The 24296-nt window shown below is 46.3% G+C and overlaps 1 protein-coding gene across 1 annotated transcript; it reads left to right on the top strand.

Annotated features, from left to right (window-relative positions):
• The first annotated feature begins 315 nt into the window (after positions 1-315).
• Positions 316-24241, top strand: LOC311139716 (kinesin-like protein KIFC3). Its single transcript, XM_084174638.1, has 20 exons — positions 316-502; positions 978-1170; positions 2457-2562; positions 2877-3049; positions 3353-3614; positions 10971-11176; positions 15161-15226; positions 15530-15667; positions 17845-18042; positions 18202-18375; positions 18866-19013; positions 19211-19341; positions 19626-19737; positions 19865-20049; positions 20221-20325; positions 20492-20622; positions 20836-20956; positions 21473-21602; positions 21898-22127; positions 22420-24241. Exons 2-20 carry the CDS (start codon positions 1072-1074, stop codon positions 22549-22551), a joined length of 2847 nt encoding a protein of 948 aa, XP_084030764.1. The 5' UTR covers positions 316-502; positions 978-1071; the 3' UTR covers positions 22552-24241.
• Positions 24242-24296: the final 55 nt, after the last annotated feature.

Genomic DNA, 24296 nt, shown 5'->3' with positions numbered 1-24296 from the left:
CTCCTCCAGCATGCCCTACAACCCCCCAACACAATCAATCTCCATCTCAGCTGCTTGCTTCACCACTGCAGAGAGCTGCACTGAGCATGCCCGCTGCATCTGCAGCCCGTGGATGGATGGAGTGGAGAGGAGGTGGAGAGAGAGAGAGAGAGGGGAGAAGAGAAGGAGAGAGAGAGAGGGGAGAAGAGGAGGAGAGAGAGAGAGGGGAGAAGAGAAGGAGAGAGAGAGGGGAGAGGAGGAGGAGAGAGAGAGAGAGGGGAGAAGAGAATGAGAGAGAGAGAGGGGAGAAGAGAAGGAGAGAGAGAGAGGGGAGAAGAGAAGGAGAGAGAGAGAGAATCACACAGGAGCTGCTGTTCAGTGCAGGGATGATGCTGCAGCAGAGAGGAGAGGGGCTGCAAGGGGGGCTCCAGCATTAACAATAACAGACAAAACAGGGAGGACACGGAATGTTGTGGTGGAATGTCTGGAATGGACATCATTAATGAAATGAAGACAAGTATGGGTAAGAAAGGAGAAGATAAAATGCTTCAGAGGGATGAAGGAGAGGAGAGGAGGAGCGTTTTAAGATCAGAAAATGGACAAAGAGGAGGATGCAAGGATAACCTCTGGGGAAAGATCAAGCGTAACCAGCCAGATCTATTTTGACAGATCTATGCTAATCGGTCTTTCTCTGTGGTATCCTCATCCGTCAGCATTTGATATTTTAGCTGCCAGAGCCTTTGTTGTCAGTCAATGGGCTTCACTCCTTGGGAATAGATTTGGTGTCTTGAAAATGAACGGGCTATAGAACGACATTGTCATCCTCTCTCTCTCTCTGTCTCTCTCTCTCTCTCTCTCTCTCTCTCTCTCTGTCTCTCTCTCTCTGTCTCTCTCTCTCTGTCTCTCTCTCTCTGTCTCTCTCTCTCTGTCTCTCTCTCTCTCTCTCTCTCTCTCTCTCTCTCTCTCTCTCTCTCTCTCTCTCTCTCTCCTTTCTGCAGAGTGAGCCGAGGCAGTGTTGGAGTGTGACAGTGTCTCCCTGGGTATCTAGTTCTGCGGCTGTCACTGTAACAGTGACTCCCAGACGGAGGGGAGATGTATGCCTTCTACTCCCTGCTAGTTTACATTTTCTACACTGTCTTCAAGAAGGAGGAGGAAGAAGCCCTGGAAGCTGCCCAGTATGGAGCCTCAGCGGTGAGTCTAGTCACAGCGTCTGCATCCCACTACTATAGTGCACTTTGAAGCTCACAATGTATAGTATGTAGATGCCTCAGTAGTGAGTCTGGTAACAGTGTGTAGCTACAGTCCTCAGTAGAGTCTAGTAACAGTGTAGCTACAGTCCTCAGTAGAGTCTAGTAACAGTGTAGCTACAGTCCTCAGTAGAGTCTAGTAACAGTGTAGCTACAGTCCTCAGTAGAGTCTAGTAACAGTGTAGCTACAGTCCTCAGTAGAGTCTAGTAACAGTGTAGCTACATTCCTCAGTAGAGTCTAGTAACAGTGTGTAGCTACAGTCCTCAGTAGAGTCTAGTAACAGTGTGTAGCTACAGTCCTCAGTAGAGTCTAGAAACAGTGTGTAGCTACAGTCCTCAGTAGAGTCTAGTAACAGTGTAGCTACAGTCCTCAGTAGAGTCTAGTAACAGTGTGTAGCTACAGTCCTCAGTAGAGTCTAGTAACAGTGTAGCTACAGTCCTCAGTAGAGTCTAGTAACAGTGTGTAGCTACAGTCCTCAGTAGAGTCTAGTAACAGTGTGTAGCTACAGTCCTCAGTAGAGTCTAGTAACAGTGTAGCTACAGTCCTCAGTAGAGTCTAGTAACAGTGTAGCTACAGTCCTCAGTAGAGTCTAGTAACAGTGTAGCTACAGTCCTCAGTAGAGTCTAGTAACAGTGTAGCTACAGTCCTCAGTAGAGTCTAGTAACAGTGTAGCTACAGTCCTCAGTAGAGTCTAGTAACAGTGTAGCTACAGTCCTCAGTAGAGTCTAGTAACAGTGTGTAGCTACAGTCCTCAGTAGAGTCTAGTAACAGTGTAGCTACAGTCCTCAGTAGAGTCTAGTAACAGTGTGTAGCTACAGGCCTCGGTAGAGTCTAGAAACAGTGTGTAGCTACAGTCCCACTGGGTTCCTTTGTCTTGTCATCAGAGGATGACAACCAACCGGTAACCAGCACCAGGACCACCAATCCCATGACAGCAGGGAAACTGCTATAGATACTGAGCAATTTATGTAAGTCTACTGTCTGGGGGATGTGTTACTGGTAGTCTCACAAATGTACAGCTGAAATGCTATTTTATGTAGGTAGAGAGAGATGTTCATGCTGGTCATACATATTCTGTAGGTCGATTGTATATGGGGAACATCAGCTGGGCTAACATTGACATTGCAGGCTGGCAGTGTGTCTGTGTTGGAGGTAAATACAGTATTTAGTAACACTAACGTCTGTTTCTGCTCTCTGCCATCACCCTGTCTGTCTGTTGCTGTGATCAGGAGCCAGGACGGGTTTCCATGGAAACAAGGAGCAGGAGGAAGAAAGGCCACACCCCCAGGATGGAGAGGAAGAAAAGGGGGCGTGGCAGCAGGTTGAGTGACTCCAGTGAGTGGATGCTTTACGACAACAATGTCTATAAATAGAAGCATCTATAACACCGGTTAATTCTTAACTACAGTACTTGCTACTGACAGATATCAGTGATAATTGCTGTTATTATGGTATAGATAGATATTTCTCATGGTGATCGATAAATACTTAAATACCAGGCCTAATGATAATAGCTACTGTAGAATAGGAATATCAGGAATGATAATAGCTACTGTTTTGATATGGTATAGCTCTCATGGTGATTTATCATGGTGATTGATCGTATGAATTCATGCCCTTCATTAAAATGCTGATGTATTTTCTTCAAGGCAGTAGCAGTGATAGTGACGGCCTGTCCCTGAGTGACGAAGGTGACGATGGTGGTGGAGGCGTTGAAGTGCCCGATATCCCAGCATGCACTCCTCTGGGTGCCTTCCTGTCCTTTAAGCAGGAGGACGAGAAGAGGAGGGAGGCCCAGGTACAGCTGGAGACGGCAGGAAAGGTAGGCTTCACCACAAACACCTTGGCGCCCTATTCCCTATAGGTCCACAGGCCACTGGTCAAAAGTAGTGTACAATATAGGGTCCCGTTTACACAATAGTACTGTTTGCTTCTAGTTCTAGCCATGACCTTCTTAGAACTGATGCATTATCTAAACTTTCTAAAGCCACATTTCCCTCCTGGTCTAGTTGTGGGAGTCTCCCTTGTTTTAGTACACACAGACAGTAGTTCACGCAGTAAATAGTCCAGTTGCTTCTAGCCTTGGCCTGAAATACATCTAAACCCACATTTCCTCTTGGTCCAGTTGATGTCTGAGTCTCCCTTGGTGGCGGTGATGTCCCACTTGCTGAGTTTTCTGGAGCAGTACTCCCACCTCCAGCAGCTGCAGCAGCAGGCTGATCAGTACCGGGTCCAGCTGAAGAGGCACCGGGCCCAGCACCGCCACCAGATGAAGGCCCTGAGGACATCGTACCGCCAGAGGCTGAGAGATAAGAACAGCGTCATCGACAGCCTGGAGGAGGCCATCACCACCCAGCAATACACGCCGAGCACCCCGGGGAGCGACGGTGAGAGGGGGGGGGGGGGCAGTGTTAGGTGGGGAGAGAAAATGAAAGGAGTCATTTTAAGAAGATTTATGGTAAAAGGTCATAAATGGGATGATATGGGAGGGAGGGAGGGAGGGAGGGAGGGAGGGAGGGAGGGAGCGTGGATTCTAGTTTATACTACAGAGTAAAGAAGACAGGCTACACTTGACTGAGATATTAACTATTTATTTAGTGCTTGTATGAAAAAACCCAGTGGATGGTTATAATGTCTTGCACCACTTGGTGAGAGTGGCTATGGAAACTCAGGTATTTGCTGTTACTGTAGAGAGACTAGGGACAAGACAGTGTTAGACTCATAGAGAGCAGAGGTGGGTAATATCCCCATAGGGCCCTGGTCAAAAGTAGTCCACTATAATAGGGTGCCATTTGGGACAAAGTATAGGGCAGAGAGTTTAGGAGAAAGACAATCTATTCCACCATTTTCAGATATACCCCTCTACAAAGTAACTATAGTTTCTATGTTAAATAATTTCACTGTTTGTCTGTCTGAATACACAGTAGAGATATTTTCATGTGTAGCAGGCTTCTCAGAAGAGGGCTGTTTGTGTAAATCAAGTTGGAATTAGGGACGAGGAATGACATCAGACTGTGGCTATGTCCCAAATGGCACCCTATTCCCTATACAGTGGCCTTTGGCTGGTCAAAAGTAGTGCACTACGTAGAGAATAGGTTGCCATTTGGGATGCAAACTAACTGATCTAAAAGCAATGGATGGTTTTGAGGGATCTGCTCTCCTTTAGATTTGACCAATGTTCTGTTCTGGACATGGAACAGAAGGACAGCCCTCCCTCACCCTATCAGTGTGTGTGTGTGTGTGTGTGTGTGTGTGTGTGTGTGTGTGTGTGTGTGTGTGTGTGTGTGAGCAGCATATACGCGCATACTTGTGTGCGTTGCTGTATGTGTATAATATCATGAATGTACTGTAACGTGTGTGTTGGGCTCTTATGTGTGACAGTAATCTCGGCACTCAAAACCAAATCAGCTACTCATTTGAATGTTTAGGATGTCACGAAAGACTGGTGTGACAGTGACAGTGAGCTCTGCTAAGTAAGTGATCCCTCCTCTCTCCTAATGCAGTATACTCCTCTCTGACTAGCACCATATAACCCTGGAGAAACATGCCACTAGATGACCCAAAGGAGGATCTCTCTGCTCTGCAGCAGAATGTGGGGCTTTCCTAAGTGGGAGACCTCAGGCATTACTGCTTCTCATTACGCGTTAGACAGCGTTAGATAAAGAGATGGATGGATGGATGGATGGATGGATGGATGGATGGATGGATGGATGGATGGATGGATGTTTGGATGGATGGATGGATGGATGGATGGATGGATGGATGGATGGATGGATGGATGGATGGATGGATGGATGGATGGATGTTTGGATGGATGGATGGATGGATGGATGGATGGATGGATGTTGATGGATGGATGGATGGATGGATGGATGGATGGATGGATGGATGGATGGATGGATGGATGGATGGATGGATGGAGGTACTATGGTTCTATGGTACTTGGCCAGTGAATCAGTTGTTATATCATGAATAAACTATCCCTGTGAGTGCTGCTTTCTCTCCCCTCCACTGTGAGTAGAGCACTTACTTACCAGCCTCCGGCACATGCTAGATGCTAGACCTCCACGTGTACCGTGTCAGATATTAATAACCCTGGGACAGGGATGGGAGGGGGGCACTTCCCACAGTTCCCAGTGTTATGATCCTGGTGGAGGAAAGGAAAGCAGACTGGGATGCAGACTGTGTGTTATGGTGGTGGAGGAAAGATAAAGCTTTTTGGTTGTTTCTGTGATCTGTTTTGAGCAGAAAAGCAGTGGTGTAAATACTTTAAAGTATTTTTATTTAAGTACTTACTTAAGTAGTTTTTGGGGTATCTGTACTTTACTATTTACTTTTACTCCACTACATTCCTAAAGAAAATAATGTACTTTTTACTCCATACATTTTCCCTGACACCTAAAAGTACTCGCTACATTTTAAATGCTCAGGCATTTGTCACGATCGTCGACTGAAGACACGGACCAAGGCGCAGCGTGATAAGCGTACATTTTATTTCGTACACAACACGAACAAAACAACAAACCAAACGATACGTGAAGTCCTAGGTTAATACAAAACAAATCTTACGGAACAAGATCCCACAAATACTAGTGCAACACAGGCTGCCTAAGTATGGTCCCCAATCAGAGACAACGAGCTACAGCTGCCTCTGATTGGGAACCACCCTGGCCAACATAGATCTAAACGATCTAGAACGAAAACATAGAAAAACTAAACAAAGCAAATCCACACCCTGGCTCAACATTTAAGAGTCCCCAGAACCGGAGGCGGATCCGGCTCTGGGCGTGACCACCACTCTCTCTCCACCCTCCCGTTGCGCCCCTGATCTGGTCTGGCCCCGCTGGCCGGAGCTGGACTGGACACCGGTGGAGCGGATTGCTCTGGCTCCGGAGTGGAGCAGCTGACCGGTGCCGGACCAGGCACCGGTGGAACAGGCACGGGCCATGCCGGACTGGACCCACGCACCACTGGCTTGGTGCGGGGAGCAGGAATGGGCCGGACCGGGCTGACGACGCGCACCACTGGCTTGGTGCGGGCAGCAGGAACGGGCCGGACTGGGCTGACGACTCGCACCACTGGCTTGGTGCGGGGAGCAGGAACGGGCCGGACCGGGCTGACGACGCGCACCACTGGCTTGGTGCGGGGAGCAGGAACGGGCCGGACCGGGCTGACGACGCGCACCACTGGCTTGGTGCGAGGGAGCAGGAATGGGCCGGACCGGACTGACGACGCGCACCACTGGCTTGGTGCGGGGAGCAGGAACAGGCTGGACCGGGCTGACGACGCGCACCACTGGCTTGGTGCGGGGAGCAGGAACGGGCCGGACCGGGCTGGCGACGCGCACCACTGGCTTGGTGCGGGGAGCAGGAACAGGCCGGACCGGGCTGACGACGCGCACCACTGGCTTGGTGCGGGGAACAGGAACGGGCCGGACCGGGCTGGCGACGCGCACCACTGGCTTGGTGCGGGGAGCAGGAACGGGCCGGACCGGGCTGACGACGCGCACCACTGGCTTGGTGCGGGGAGCAGGAACGGGCCGGACCGGGCTGACGACGCGCACCACTGGCTTGGTGCGAGGGAGCAGGAACGGGCCGGACCGGACTGACGACGCGCACCACTGGCTTGGTGCGGGGAGCAGGAACAGGCTGGACCGGGCTGACGACGCGCACCACTGGCTTGGTGCGGGGAGCAGGAACGGGCCGGACCGGGCTGGCGACGCGCACCACTGGCTTGGTGCGGGGAGCAGGAACAGGCCGGACCGGGCTGACGACGCGCACCACTGGCTTGGTGCGGGGAACAGGAACGGGCCGGACCGGGCTGGCGACGCGCACCACTGGCTTGGTGCGGGGAGCAGGAACGGGCCGGACCGGGCTGGCGACGCGCACCACAGGCTTGGTGCGAGGGACAGGAACGGGCCGGACCGGGCTGGCGACGCGCACCACAGGCTTGGTGCGAGGGACAGGAACAGGCCGGACCGGGCTGGCGACGCGCACCACTGGCTTGGTGCGAGGGGCAGGAACAGCCTGGACAGGGCTGGCGACGCGCACCACTGGCTTGGTGCGAGGGGCAGGAACAGGCCGGACCGGGCTGGCGACGCGCACCACTAGCTTGGTGCGGGGAGCAGGAACAGGCCGGGCTGGCCTGGGAACACGCACCATTGGCTTGGTGCGGGGAGCTGGAACGGGCCGGGCCGGACTGTGGAGGCGGACTGGAGATCTGGAGCGGAGAGCTGACACAACCCGTCCTGGCTGAATGCCTATTTCCGCACAATATGTGTGAGGCATCAGCACAGGACGTACAGGTCTGTGCACTCGTACTGGCGCTACAGCACGTGGCACTGGCGCAGGATATCCGGGACCGAGGAGGGGTACTGGAGGCCACGAGCGTTGAGCCGGCACACCCCGTCCTGGCTGCATGCCCACCTTTGCCCATGGCCCGCGAAGATCTCCTCCCAAGACCACCATTTGCCCACCTGGGACATCGCCATCTTCTCCTCCTGGGCACGCTGCTTGGTCCTCTTAAGGTGGGATCTTCTGTCACGATCGTCGACTGAAGACACGGACCAAGGCGCAGCGTGATAAGCGTACATTTTATTTCGTACACAACACGAACAAAACAACAAACCAAACGATACGTGAAGTCCTAGGTTAATACAAAACAAACCTTACGGAACAAGATCCCACAAATACTAGTGCAACACAGGCTGCCTAAGTATGGTCCCCAATCAGAGACAACGAGCTACAGCTGCCTCTGATTGGGAACCACCCTGGCCAACATAGATCTAAACGATCTAGAACGAAAACATAGAAAAACTAAACAAAGCAAATCCACACCCTGGCTCAACATTTAAGAGTCCCCAGAACCAGGGCGTGACACCTGGCAGACTCACTAAACCCAAATGCTTCATTTGTAAATGATATCTGAGTGTTGGAGTGTGCAACTGGCTATCCGTACAATAAAAAAACAAGAAAAGTGTGTCGTCTGGTTTGCTTAATATAAGGAATTTGAAACGATTTATACGTTTACTTTTACTTTTGATACTTAAGTATATTTAAAACCAAACACTTTTAGACTTTTACTCAAGCAGTATTTTACTGGGTGACTTTCACTTTTACTTGAGTCATTTTCTATGAAGGTATCTTTACTTTTACTCAAGTATGATAATTGGGTACTTTTTCCACCAATGCAGAAAAGCGCTCTGCCTCTCTGAGGTGAAGTCAACATCAGCTACTGTAGTGTGTTGTGCTGTTCTCCTGCTTTGGTGTTGGTTTTTGAAGACGGTGTTCTACCACTTCTAACCTGATGTGTTTTGACGATGATCTACAAAGTGTGTGAGTTGGGGATTCTCCTAAATCACCAGTCATTCATACCCAAACACTCTCTATAATGTTGTAAGTGTGCATGTTGTGCAAAGCTGAAACACCTTCCACATTTCTCATATCATTAGTGGTATGCACCCTGTTCATCATCTAGCTAGTGTACAATCACCACCTCTCCCCATCTCCTAAAACAGTGACACAGCACAGCAGAGCTGACAGAGGCTGCCTGGTTGATTAGTGTAGAGCTCGGGAAAGAGAAACAGAAACAGTCCTGGCAGAGACAGAACACCATAAATCATGCAGCAGGAGGAAACTGATTAAAAAGCTACTGGGCACGATGTTCTGAGAGGCTTGCGTCCCAAATGGCACCCTATTCCCTCTATAGTGCACTACTTTTGACCAGAGCCCGATGGGCTCTATGTAGGTAATAGGGTACTAATTGGGATGGAAACAGGATGTGGGTGACTACACTAGTCTCTGGGGACTGACATTATGGCTTGAGATCATGTGACTACTGTGTGACTGCCATGTGACCACTGTGTGACTACTGTGAGACTACCGTGCGGCTACCATATGACTACTGTGAGACTGTAGCTCAATTGGTAGAGCATGGCGCTTGTAACGCCAGGGTAGTGGGTTCGATCCCCGGGACCACCCATACATAAAAATGTATGCACACATGACTGTAAGTCTACTACTGTGTGACTGATATGTGACTCCTGTGTGACTACTATTTGACTGCTATGTGACCACTATGTGACTGCTATGTGACTACTGTGTGACTACTATGTGACTGCTATGTGACCACTATGTGACTGCTATGTGACCACTATGTGACTGCTGTGTGACTCCTGTGTGACTGCTATGTGACTGCTATGTGACTACTGTATGGTATGACTACTGTATGAGTACTACTAGACTACTATGACTACTGTGTAAACTACTGTGTGACTACCATGTATGTGTACATCGTGTGTGTGATTACTATACACAATGAGTTTCATTAATATTGCAACACTTACACATACCGTGGTAGAGAGTATGTATCCAATCTTTCCTGGATATATTTAGAAAGAGGTCAGGTAATAGTAATGTTGATATATTTAATTTCTACTTGATGATGATAGTGGTGATAGTGGTGATGATGATAGTGGTGATGATGATAGTGGTGATAGTGGTGGTGATAGTGAAGTGTGGTGATAGTAATGATAGTGGTGATGATGATAGCAGTGATAGTGGTGGTGATGATAGTGGTGATAGTGGTAGTGGTGATAGTGGTGATCTTGATGATGATAGTGGTGATGATGATAGCAGTGATAGTGGTGATGATGACAGTGATGATAGTGGTGATGATGATAGTGGTGATAGTGGCGATGATGATAGTGGTGATAGTGGTAGTGGTGATGGTGATAGTGATAGTGGTGATAGTGGTAGTGGTGATAGTGGTGATCTTGATGATGATAGTGGTGATGATGATAGCAGTGATAGTGGTGATAGTGGTGATGATGATAGTGGTGATAGTGGTAGTGGTGATAGTGGTAGTGGTGATGGTGATAGTGGTAGTGGTGATGGTGATAGTGGTGATGATGATAGTGGTGATGATGAAGGTGGTGATAGTGGTGATGATGATAGTGCTGATAGTGGTGATGATGATAGCAGTGATAGCAGTGATAGCAGTGATAGTGGTAGTGGTGATGGTGGTGATAGTGGTGATGATGATAGTGGTGATGATGATAGTGGTGACGTTGATGATGATGATTGTGTTGATGATGATAGTGGTGATAGTAGTGATGATGATGCTAGTGGTGATAGTGATGATGATGATGATGATGGTGATGTTGATGAGGATGATGGTGGTGATGATGATGCTGGTGATAAAGATGATGAAGATGATCATGATGATAATACATTTACATGTTATATTTTAGTCATTTAGCAGACGCTCTTATCCAGAGTGACTTACAGTTAGTGAGTGCATACATTTTTCATACTGGCCCCCCGTGGGAATCGAACCCACAACCCTGACGTTGCAAGCGCCATTCTCTACCAACTGAGCTACAGGAGGCCAGCCTGTAATAATACTGCTGCTGATGATAATGAGTATAATGATGAAGATGATGAAGATGATCATGATGATAATAATACTGCTGCTGATGATAATGAGTATTATGATGAAGATGATGAAGATGATCATAATACTGCTGCTGATGATAATGAGTATAATGATGAAGATGATCATGATGATAATAATACTGCTGCTGATGATAATGAGTATAATGATGAAGATTTTCATGATGATAATAATACTGCTGCTGATGATAATGAGTATAATGATCATGATGATAATAATACTGCTGCTGATGATAATGAGTATAATGATGAAGATGTCTATCCTAATCCTAGAGTATTGTCTGCCTTTAGGTGAGTGTGGTGCTGATGTCCCTGGGGCCGGGGCTGGGGCCGGGGCTGGGGCCAGGGCTGGGGCAGGGCTCCACAGGCTGGTAGAGTCTCTGTATGGACTACAGGGAGAGAAGAGCCAGCTGAGGGGAGAACTACGGCTGCTGCACTCCCAACTGGAGCAGAGAGAACAGGACCGACACTCACGAGTACAGGTCTTCCAACAGCAGGTACAGTACATCACACATGCATACGCACACACGAATGTAAGCACACACACACACACACACACACACATATATGCATGCAAGCTCGGACTCACACACACACATGCACGTACACATGCACACACATCACACAGAGAGAGAAAGAGAGAGCACGAGAGAGAGACAGAGGGAGAGAGAACGAGACAGAGAGAAAAAGAGAGAGAGAGAAAGCTACATGGATGCATACTTACAGACAAACACCCAGCACCCCATACAAAAAACGAATATATGGCAATATACAGTACTAGTCAAAGGTTTGGACACACCTACTTATTCAAGGGTTTTTCTTTATTTTTACTATTTTCTACATTTGTAGAATAATAGTGAAGACATCAAAACTATGAAATAACACATCATGTAGTAACCAAAAAACAAAATCAAACAAATCCAAATATATTTTGCCACCCTTTGTCTTGATGACAGCTTTGCACACTCTTGGCATTCTCTCAACCAGCTTCATGATGTAGTCACCTGGAATGTATTTGAATTGACAGGTGTGCCTTGTTAAAAGTTAATTTGTGGAATTTATTTCCTTCTAAATGCCTTTGAGCCAATCAGTTGTGTTGTGACAAGGTAGGGGAGTATACAGAAGATATCCCTATTTGGTAAAAGACCAAGTCCATATTATGGCAAGAACAGCTCAAATAAGCAAAGAGAAACGAGAGTCCATCATTACTTTTAAAGTTTCTTCAAGTGTGTCGCAAAAACCATCAAGCGCTATGATGAAACTGGCTCTCATGAGGACTGCCACAGGAAAGGAAGACCCAAAGTTACCTCTGCTGCAGAGGATAAGTTCATTAGAGTTAACTGCACCTCAGAAATTGTAGCCGAAATAAATGCTTCACAGAGTTCAAGTAACAGACACATCTCAACATCAACTGTTCAGAGGGGACTGTGTGAATCAGGCCTTCATGGTCGAATAGCTGAAAAGAAACCACTACTAAAGGACACCAATAAGAAGAAGAGACTTGCTTGGGCCAAGAAACACGAGCAATGGACATTAGACTGGTGGAAATCTGTCCTTTGGTCTGATGAGTCCAAATTTGAAATTTTCGGTTCCAACCGCCGTGTCTTTGTGAGACGCAGAGTAGGTGAACGGATGATCTCTGCATGTGTGGTTCCCACCGGGAAGCATGGAGGAGGAGGTGTGATGGTGCTTTGCTGGTGACACTGTCTGTGATTATTTAGAATTCACGGCACACTTAACCAGCATGGCTACCACAGCATTCTGCAGCGATACGCCATCCCATCTGGTTTGGGCTTAGTGGGACTATCATTTGTTTTTCAACAGGACAATGACCCAACACACCTCCAGGCTGTGTAAGGGCTATTTGACCAAGAAGGAGAGTGATGGAGTGCTGCATCAGATAACCTGGCCTCCACAATCACCCAACCTCAACCCAATTGAGATGTTTTGGGATGAGTTGGACCGCAGAGTGAAGGAAAAGCAGCCAACAAGTGCTCAGCATATGTGGGAACTCCTTCAAGACTGTTGAAAAAGCATTCCAGGTGAAGCTGGTTGAGAGAATGCCAAGAGTGTGCACAGGTTACATCAAGGCAAAGGGTGACTACATTGAAGAATCTAAAATCTAAAATATATTTGATTTGTTTAACACTTTTTTGGTTACTACCTGATTCCATATGAGTTATTTCATAGTTTTGATGTCTTCACTATTATTTAACAATTTAGAAAATAGTACAAATAAAGAAAAACCCTTGAATGAGTAGGTGTATCCAAACTTTTGACTGGTACCGTATGTGCTCATGTGTGACACATTTAGTATTCAAATGTTTATTACATATATGTCCCTTTATATGTAATAATATAATAATAATAATAATATGCCATTTAGCAGACGCTTTTTATCCAAAGCGACTTACAGTCATGCGTGCATACATTTTTTTTTTGTGTATGGGTGGTCCCGGGGATCGAACCCACTACCTTGGCGTTACAAGCGCCGTGCTCTACCAGCTGAGCTACAGAGGACTACATCTTAACAATACATCTTAACAATATGTGTTAATGTATATATGTTACGGGAGCATTATTTCAGTGATACTTGTAGTCATGGTAATAAAACAAATGGCAGAAAACACACAAAAAAAACGTAATTTTAATTCCTGTTCTTTTTTCTTCTTCTCAATTCAGCCATTTGACTGTTTTAAGACGGTCCCTTTGTTGCACCTTGGGAAGCGCTTCATGACAGTCCCTTTGTTGCACCCTGGGAAGCGCTTCATGACAGTGTCTTTGTTGCACCCTGGGAAGTGCTTCATGACAGTGTCTTTGTTGCACCTTAGGAAGTGCTTCATGACAGTGTCTTTGTTGCACCTTGGGAAGTGCTTCATGACAGTGTCTTTGTTGCACCTTGGGAAGCACTTCATGACAGTGTCTTTGTTGCACCTTGGGAAGTGCTTCATGACAGTGTCTTTGCTGCACCTTGGGAAGCGCTTCATGACAGTGTCTTTGTTGCACCTTGGGAAGCGCTTCATGACAGTGTCTTTGTTGGACCTTGGAAAGCGCTTCATGACAATGTCTTTGTTGCACCTTTGGAAGCGCTTTTGACAGTGTATTTGTTGCACCTTGGGAAGCTCTTCATGACAGTGTATTTGTTGCACCTTGGGAAGCGCTTCATGACAGTGTCTTTGTTGCACCTTTGGAAGCGCTTTTGACAGTGTATTTGTTGCACCTTGGGAAGCGCTTCATGACAGTGTCTTTGTTGCACCTTGGGAAGCGCTTCATGACAGTGTCTTTGTTGCACCTTGGGAGGCGCTTCATGACAGTGTCTTTGTTGCACCTTGGGAAGCGCTTCATGACAGTGTCTTTGTTGCACCTTGGGAAGCGCTTCATGACAGTGTCTTTGTTGCACCTTGGGAAGCGCTTCATGACAGTGTCTTTGTTGCACCTTGGGAGGCGCTTCATGACAGTGTCTTTGTTGCACCTTGGGAAGCGCTTCATGACAGTGTCTTTGTTGCACCTTGGGAAGCGCTTCATGACAGTGTCTTTGTTGCACCTTGGGAAGCGCTTCATGACAGTGTCTTTGTTGCACCTTGGGAAGCGCTTCATGACAGTCTCTTTGTTGCACCTTGGGAAGCGCTTCATGACAGTGTCTTTGTTGCACCTTGGGAAGCGCTTCATGACAGTGTCTTTGTTGCACCTTGGGAAGCGCTTCATGACAGTGTCTTTGGAGGGAGAGCAACGACTAGAAGATAACGAACACATTGAACAGTTAGGGGTTGAGTTTGGCTCATAAATACAATCAGATTCAGTTTAATAAGAAATCCTTGACCATTAATGCCCTATTTGCAATGATTGATTTGTAAATTAATTTAAGGGATAGTTAACTTTTTTACACCTTATAATCATTCAGATGGTTTCTTACCCTGAAAGTAGTCTATGGGCCAATATAAACTGTATTCCATGGTTCAGAGTGGTTTAAATAGCCACTATTAACTTGAGGGGATTCGACCATAAACACTGAACTTTGTCTAATTGCCCCCATCACCCCCATAGTTTTTTTGCTAGCCATCTGACTATAAGGTGTAAACAAGTTAACTATCCCTTTAACATCTTTAATTAATTGAATTGAAATTGGCCCCAACCCTGTTATGGGGTATTCATGTTTAAAGGGACGCTGAGAGATTTAGAGAATTAGGTCATTTTTCTACTCCTCCAGTCAGATGAACTCATGAATACCATTTTTATGTTTCTGCGTGCAGTTTGGAGATTATTGAAGTTAGCGTGCCATGAGTAACTTATAAGTAATATTCTTTTTAAAATATCATGACAATACCTGCACACTGTCAAATGCACACATTTGCAATCGATGAACAGAAACCTACTCTCCTGTTATTGTGGTCACTTTTTCAGTCCTTTTTCTCCCCGTCTTCTTCCCTTTAAGCTTCTTGTACAAGACTACAGACTACAGACTTTCCCTGTTTCCTCCCCAGATTGACGAGCTGAAGAGCTGCATCGAGGAGCGGGAGGAGGAGCTGTCCAGATTAAGAACTGACTCTGTAAGCATTCAAGAGAATCTGCTCCATTTGTTATCAGTAAAGCTGCCACAAGGCATTTTAACACTGCTGCTGTAGTCTGAGACGAAATGGTGTAGTGTGAAAATCGTTATGGTGTGTCAGCATTGTGGTATCTTTCAATGGCTTGGTTTTAAACCTATAGGGAAATCATACTGGTAAGGCAACAAGCAGGCAATATTGTGGAACCAGTGTTGACAGGTAGAACATATCCATCATGCTTTAAGTATGATGTAACTTTTTCATCATGCTTTAGTGCTTACTGTAATCCATTTTGTTCCTCTTCAGGGAGCCACAGACTCGGAGAAGCGGGTTGTGTGTCTGTCAGCAGAGAACGAGAGTCTGAAACAGAGTCTGACTGTCACCCAGGGCCTCCTGCAGCAACTCTCTGTCATCCCCTCCCAGTCCAGCTCTGTACTCATCAAGGTGAGAGTCAGGCTGAGTCCCAAACCACACCCTATTCCCTATACAGTATATATATATATACAGTGAGGGAAAAAAGTATTTGATCCCCTGCTGATTTTGTACGTTTGCCCACTGACAAAGACATGATCAGTCTATAATTTTAATGGTAGGTTTATTTGAACAGTGAGAGACAGAATAACAACAACAAAATCCAGAAAAATGCATGTAAAAAATGTTATAAAATGATTTGCATTTTAATGAGGGAAATAAGTATTTGATCCCTCTGCAAAACATGACTTAGTACTTGGTAGCAAAACCCTTGTTGGAAATCACAGAGGTCAGACGTTTCTTGTAGTTGGCCACCAGGTTTGCACACATCTCAGGAGGGATTTTGTCCCACTCGTCTTTGCAGATCTTCTCCAAGTCATTAAGGTTTCGAGGCTGACGTTTGGCAACTCAAACCTTCAGCTCCCTCCACAGATTTTCTATGGGATTAAGGTCTGGAGACTGGCTAGGCCACTCCAGGACCTTAATGTGCTTCTTCTTGAGCCACTCCTTTGTTGCCTTGGCCGTGTGTTTTGGGTCATTGTCATGCTGGAATACCCATCCACGATCCATTTTCAATGCCCTGGCTGAGGGATGGAGGTTCTCACCCAAGATTTGACGGTACATGGCCCCGTCCATCGTCCCTTTGATGCGGTTAAGTTGTCCTGTCCCCTTAGCAGAAAAACACCCCCAAAGCATAATGTTTCCACCTCCATGTTTGACGGTGGGGATGGTGTTCTTGGGGTCATAGGCAGCATTCCTCCTCCTCCAAACACGGCGAGTTGAGTTGATGGCAAAGAGCTCGATTTTGGTCTCATCTGACCACAACACTTTCACCCAGTTCTCCTCTGAATTATTCAGATGTTCATTGGCAAACTTCAGATGGCCCTGTATATGTGCTTTCTTGAGCAGGGGGACCTTGCGGGTGCTGCAGGATTTCAGTCCTTCACGGCGTAGTGTGTTACCAATTGTTTTCTTGGTGACTATGGTCCCAGCAGCCTTGAGATCATTGACAAGATCCTCCCGTGTAGTTCTGGGCTGATTCCTCACCGTTCTCATGATCATTGCAACTCCACGAGGTGAGATCTTGCATGGAGCCCCAGGCCAAGGGAGATTGACAGTTATTTTGTGTTTCTTCCATTTGCGAATTATCGCACCAACAGTTGTCACCTTCTCACCAAGCTGCTTGGCGATGGTCTTGTAGCCCATTCCAGCCTTGTGTAGGTCTACAATCTTGTCCCTGACATCCTTGGAGAGCTCTTTGGTCTTGGCCATGGTGGAGAGTTTGGAATCTGATTGATTGATTGCTTCTGTGGACAGGTGTCTTTTATACAGGTAACAAGCTGAGATTAGGAGCACTCCGTTTAAGAGTGTGCTCCTAATCGCAGCTCGTTACCTGTATAAAAGACACCTGGGAGCCAGAAATCTTTCTTATTGAGAGGGGGTCAAATAATTATTTCCCTCATTAAAATGCAAATCATTTTATAACATTTTTTACATGCATTTTCATGGATTTTTTTGTTGTTATTCTGTCTCTCACTGTTCAAATAAACCTACCATTAAAATTATAGACTGATCATGTCTTTGTCAGTGGGCAAACGTACAAAATCAGCAGCGGATAAAATTCTTTTTTCCCCTCACTGTATATACTTTTCACCAGGACCCATAGGGTGCTCTGTGTCTCCTCCTGTAGGAGAATGTTCTCTCTAATGGTGCTCTGTGTCTCCCCCTGTAGGAGAATGTTCTCTCTAATGGTGCTCTGTGTCTCCCCCTGTAGGAGAATGTTCTCTCTAACGGTGCTCTGTGTCTCCCCCTGTAGGAGAATGTTCTCTCTAATGGTGCTCTGTGTCTCCCCCTGTAGGAGAATGTTCTCTCTAACGGTGCTCTGTGTCTCCCCCTGTAGGAGAATGTTCTCTCTAATGGTGCTGTGTCTCCCCCTGTAGTAGAATGTTCTCTCTAATGGTGCTCTGTATCTCCCCCTGTAGGAGAATGTTCTCTCTAATGGTGCTCTGTGTCTCCCCCTGTAGGAGAATGTTCACTCTAATGGTGCTGTGTGTCTCCCCCTGTAGGAGAATGTTCTCTCTAATGGTGCTCTGTGTCTCCCCCTGTAGGAGAATGTTCTCTCTAATGGTGCTCTGTATCTCCCCCTGTAGGAGAATGAGAACCTGCGCAGCCGGGTGCAGCAGCTGGAGAGTTCCCTGCAGCAGCGGGCTGATCAGCTGTCTTGCCTGGAGAGACAGAGCGAACAAAGCGAGTGGAGGAGAGGAGAGGAGCAGAGGAGAAGAGAGGAGAGAGTGAGGGCGCTGCAACTAGAGCTGGATAAAGAGAGGGCCAAAGAGCCACAGGTCAAGGTAGGGATAGTCTGTAAGAGACACCTTACTGTCTATACAATACGTTTTCATTCAAATGAAGCTGATAACAGGTTTCTTGATTGTTTGGAATCAGAAACCGGTCTTGTTGAATAAATTGATTAATATTAAATGAAGTTTCATTGGTATTTTCCCTGCCAGATTGTTACTCAAACTGTGGAGGTGGAGTCACCGGCGACGCTGAGGCAATTGGCTGAGGCCACAGAGAGGAACGAGCAGCTGTCAGAGAAACTGACCAATCAGAATGAGAAGTGCAGACAACTTGAGGAGCACATCAGGAAGTCAGATGAATTCAGCTGTAACCTGCAACACAAGGTGAGAACCAATTAAAAGTAACCTGCAACACAAGGTGAGAACCAATGAAAAGTCACCTGCAACACAAGGTGAGAACCAATGAAAGGTCACCTGCGACACCAGGTGAGAACCGATGAAAAGTCACTGTATTGGTTTGAATGTCCTCAGAAAAAGGTGAATATGTTGTGTGAAATATTCATGAAGAATTATTACATTTCTGAGAAAACTGTATTCTACTTCAAAGTTCACGATGATGAGATTTAACAGTGAAATTATTAACAAAATGAAGAAACTAAAAAGTGTATTATACTAACTTCCATTCCTACCAAGCTATTGTCTGCATTCCATATGGCACCCTATTCCATATATCACGTACTACTTTAGCCCCAATGGGTCCTGGTCTATAGTAGTACACTATATAGGGGAATAGGGTGCCATTTGGGACGCATCCAATTCATGAACCTCATCATCATCATCATATGCTGAATGTGAATGTGACTGCCTCTCCCAGATTGCAGCGTACGAGCGCGAGATCAGCGTGCTGCAGGAGGAGCTGCTGAAGGAGATAGGTCACCTGGAGGAGAAGAAGGAGGAGGCTGTGAAGGCAGCAGCGACCTGCTCCGTAGAACACTTCCAGAGCCTGCAGGACCAGTTCTTTAGTGAGTCCCATCTAATACAACCTTCAGAAGCTTCTACAGGTTGTGCTACACATGTATGCTGTGATGGGGCTTGTCGAATCTGGGTGCTGATGATTCGTAGAATATAGGAGAATAATATTGTGTTTCGTGGTCATCACATCACCATTGAGCAAGCTGTGACAGTCCCTCTCTCTGTCTGTGTGTGTGTCCTATGGCAGACCTGCAGAAGCGCCTGACAGCGCTCCCTCCGACCCTGCGCACCATGAAGACAGACTACGCCAGCCTGAGGAGCCAGGTCCGCAACTTCTCAGACTTCTACGGAGCAGCCATCACAGACGCCAAGAAACAGGTCCCACAAAAACACCGCTGCTGGAATAACAAGCATTGTTTCAAGTCAAATCAAATCAAACTTTATTTAAAGTGCATTTAAAACCACAAAACAGTAAATTTAATAAAACGAAGGAGATATAAAAAACAGAAGGCAATAAAAGAGATGAATAAAAGAGATAAATAAAAGAAAAGAACATGGAAGAAAAAATGATGTTTAAAGTAACAGTAAAGACAGAACACTGATTAAAGGCCAAGCTCAAAAGGTGTGGTATGTATTTACCGTTCTATGGTCTGTCTGTGTAGATATCAGCCGCTATGAGTGAGATGTCGGAGGCCAACAAGGACCTCCTGGAGAAGTACAGGAAGGAGGTGGCACTGCGGAGGAAGTACCACGAGCAGCTGGTCGAGCTCAAAGGTACGGTGAAACAAAGTCCGGATGAAGGAAAGAAGACTGGAGGAGGAAGCCTATTTATTCTATTGGGGGAAAAAAAACATTATATATGAGGTTGTATCATTATTAAATAAACTGTCATTGTTGCTAGGCAACATCCGTGTGCTGTGCCGTGTGAAGCCGGTTCTGAAGGAGGACCAGCATGAGGAGGGCCAATCGGTGGTGGTAACCACGGACCCCAACAACGAATCAGCTCTCTCCGTGCTGAAAGGGCAGGGCCGCAGCCACAACTTTGAACTGGACCGTGTCTTCCACCCTCAGGCCACTCAGGAAGAGGTACTGAGAAACTCAGCCTCCATTACGAGACACAGTGCTGTCACTTCTCTATCTATTTAAATGAGTGGACGCCATTATGGCTCAGGGGTGGTATTCCAGTTTCTGTGGTGTGACTCAAAAACAGCAGTGACTGTGAACGATAAACACTTGCTAACCTTTGGCTTTTTTAAGGTCTTCCAGGAGATCGAGCCCCTTGTGACATCCTGTATAGATGGATATCACGTCTGCATCTTTGCCTATGGGCAGACTGGCTCTGGGAAGACCTACACCATGGAGGTATGTTGTAGCACTGCGTAATGTAATGTATTGCTTATACATGTGTTCTTAAGTCCTAAGCCTTCATCTAAAGTGTTACCACAGATTGTAATGAGAAAGAAGACTGAATATTTGATTTAAAAAAATTACTCATTGTATCAAAATCTCCATAATTTGTTGTCGTCAGGGCAGCACAGAGAACCCAGGCATCAACCAGCGTGCTCTGAAACACCTGTTCAGTGAGATAGAGGACAGGAAGGACATGTGGACGTACACCGTGAGTGTCAGCTCTGTGGAGATCTACAACGAAGTGCTCAGGTACCTTCCCTCTCAATGGCTGGCAGAAAAATACCCAGCATTTAGAAGTGGTGATATGTTTTATTATTAATTATTCTAATCTTCTGTTTTTTATTATTATAGTAATAAACAAGGCCTAGGAGTTAAATATATGAAAAGTGCTTTAAGTTAGGATTAGTGATAAACTGACAATAGAGCTACTTTCTAACTCACCTGTTCCTGTTCTGTCCCCAGAGACCTGCTGAGTAAGGATGGAGAGAAGTTGGATATTAAGATCAACCCAGACGGGACAGGACAGCTGCACGTCCCTGGACTCAGGGTCATCGAGGTCAAGAGCTTCCAACACATCAAGAAAGTGAGGAGACTCACGTTTATTTTTCTTAGGGTGAAAGTCCTGGTAACTTTCCCAAAATTCCAGGGATTTCCTGCTTATTCCCTGCTGATTGGTGGAATCTTCCAACCATGATTTCTGGAAAACCTCAGAATGCGGGGAAAGTTACCAGAATTTTGCAACCATACACTTTTTTCAGTGAGACTGATTTCTCCAACTATATTAATATATATTTTCCTTGACTTTTCGCCTTGACCTTAATAATAATTTAATATACTGTATATGCCATTTAATAGATGCTTTTATCCAAAGCAATTTACAGTCATCCGGCATACATTTGTTGTATAGGTGGCCCAGGGAATAGAACCCAAAATCCTGGCGCTGCAAGCGCTATGCTCTACCAACTGAGCCATATATCTCCATTAGAACCCTAATGGTTAATTTACTGTAACGTATACAATCATATGAAAGTATGCCACGTGCAAGTTTCCTATAATTCCACACCACATTTCCATGAACTCTGTCATTGTTCCTGTGCAGCTTCTGGCGCAGGCGCGTCGTAACAGAATCACCTTCGGGACCCAGATGAACCAGCACAGCTCTCGTTCCCATGCCCTTCTCATGATCACTGTGCTGGGGACTGACCTGGCCAGCGGGGCCAAGACCACAGGTACGTAACACACACCTTTGAGACTGGACACAGTCCCAACTAACTGTTATAAGCAGCAGGTGGCAGCCCTATCACCTCTGACCAGAACAGCAGCTGTCATTTTCTGTTAATTTCCCGGCGATTCTACGTGCGGAATCGCAACTGCTCATCGACACCCGCTACTTTTCAAGGTGTGTTTTGTCCGGGATGCGCAACTCATTTGGCAAGTGGGTCGGTTTCAGATATTGACACGATTCAAGGGACCAGAAAATGTTCCGTTAACGACGCACGGGCGATTTTTTTGTGCCATCTGCAGGCAAGTTGAACCTGGTAGACTTGGCTGGCTCTGAGAGGGTCTGGAAGTCAGGAGCTGAGGGAGAGAGGCTGAAGGAGGCCCAGAACATCAACCGCTCCCTGCTGGCTCTGGGGGACGTCATCCAGGCTCTGAGGGGGAAGGAGAAACACATCCCCTTCAGAAACAGTCGCCTCACATACCTGCTGCAGGACTCACTGGGCAAGGGCAACAAGACGGCCATGGTAGTGCAGGTATGGACAAACACAACAGTACATCTGATACACACAGATTATAATGTCTGTATATCCATCTATATGTACACTCATAGGGCTGGCTTCCCGGACATTAAGCCTGGTCCTGGACTATAAAGCATTCTGAATGGAGAAGTCCATACTGTGTTTAGCCTACACATGACAAGACAACTAGGCTATGGTGGTGCAGCCAGGTATACACAGCATAGAGGACAGTACATCAAACGCACTGATTACACTGTCATTGTTTGTCTGGAATTGTATTCTATCTGATCCTCTGGTCCCCCTCCAGGTGTCTGCTCTGGAGAGCAACGTGGGAGAGACCATGTGTTCTCTGAAGTTTGCTGAGCGGGTTTGTAAGGTGGAGCTGGGGCCTGCAGCCAGGAAGATACAGAGAGGAGGGGGAAGCCATCAGTGTGACTAGAACTCCACTCCCTGAAATCATCCAACTTCCTGTTCCCATGGACGATGAGGACTACAGGGACTCAACAGACACACAGCCAACTAAATACATCAACAAGCAATAACAACAACAAGCAACTGCTCTGCCCAGTCAGCCAGTCAGTCAATCTATCAGTATGTCTATCAGTCAGCCAGTCAGTCAATCTATCAGTCTGTCTATCAGTCAGCCAGTCAGTCAGTCAGTCAGTCAGCCAGTCTATCAGTCTGTCTACCAGTCAGTCAATCTATCAGTCAGCCAGTCAGTCAGTCAGCCAGTCTATCAGTCAGCCAGTCTATCAGTATAAAAGCTACCAGGTGTGTATTCAGTGAGATGAAATAGAGAATATTGCAGATATTCTACCGATCATAATGTCTGTTCATGTCATGCACAGGAGGTTGGTGGCACCTTAATTGGGGAGGACAGGCTCATGGTAATGGCTGGAGCGGAATTAGTGGAATGGTATCAAATACATTAAACACATGCTTTCCAGGTGTTGGACGCCATTCCATTCGCTACGTTCCGGCCATTATTATGAGCCGTTCTCCCCTCAGCAGCCTCCACTGATGTCATGTCAATGGAACGTTCTGTAACGTTACACCCACCTGAACAGACCCCAGCTGTCTAAAACTATCCTGATAAAGAGGGGCTATAACTTGAGGTTTCCGTGACAACGTCATCAGGATAACAGATACGAGTCAGGGATAAGAAGGCTCTACTCTCTCCTGTCTGCTGCTGTTTAGATAAGGCTCTACTCTCTCCTGTCTGCTGCTGTTTAGATAAGGCTCTACAGTCTCCTGTCTGCTGCTGTTTTAGAAATGGCCCTTGTCTATCAGCTCATCTGCATGATGCACCAACCAGTATGACATCATCATCAACAACACACTAACCCGAGTGCCAAGACAACCTTTGAAACTTCCTACCAGAACCACAACTAAACAACAAATGCTGTTTCCTTTGACAGAATCGCCAGAAGTTCTTCATCAGGGGTTGTATGCGCCAAGCATCTCAGAATAGGAGTGCTGGTCTGGGATCAGGTATTCCCTGTACTGTAATCTTATTCATTATGACCTGAGAGGCAAAACTGATCCTAGATCAGTACTTCTACTCAGACATTTTGTGAATACAGGCCCTGAATGCGTTTTCCACCGTCACAATGCTTAGAGATGCTGCTTCATAATCAAATCTGTTCGCCAAGAGAGGAGTGCCACAGTAGACACATTTGTGCTGTTCTATTCTTGAAGTATTAATAAATCAAGCTATATCTTCTATATAATAACACATTTTCCTGCTGTAGCAACCTGGCTCAAATTAAGATCCTACATATGTAGCCTCTTTTGATAGGGAAATGTTGGTCTGTTTGGGGGACTGGTGGGAAGCACTTTGTGAAATAAATAATAGTTTTTTTGCGCTTTTCAGATCAATTTAGGTGCTTTAGATGTATAATTAGTGAAATATCATCATACCAAAAATGGCTTTATTCATTGTAATCTGTTTTCCATCTTAGTTGAACCTGACGGTCAACTGTTGGGTTAATAGTAACTTTTAATTGAATAGAGTAGCAATAACATTTCCTTTTACAGTAACTTATTATACAAGTGGATTAGGGTCACTTTACAATCTGATTGGTTAAGGATCAGTTTTCAGCTGATTTTCCAAATAAATCTGGAATTTTAAAATGTGGGGTACTCATTCTGTGTTGTCTCTTGTACATAATATTCACAGACTCA

Source organism: Coregonus lavaretus (genome assembly GCF_964263955.1).
Source record: "Coregonus lavaretus genome assembly, chromosome: 13".
Classification (NCBI taxonomy): domain Eukaryota; kingdom Metazoa; phylum Chordata; class Actinopteri; order Salmoniformes; family Salmonidae; genus Coregonus; species Coregonus lavaretus.
Note: the sequence above shows the minus strand (reverse complement) of the source record. Positions and strands in the feature narration are given on the sequence as shown.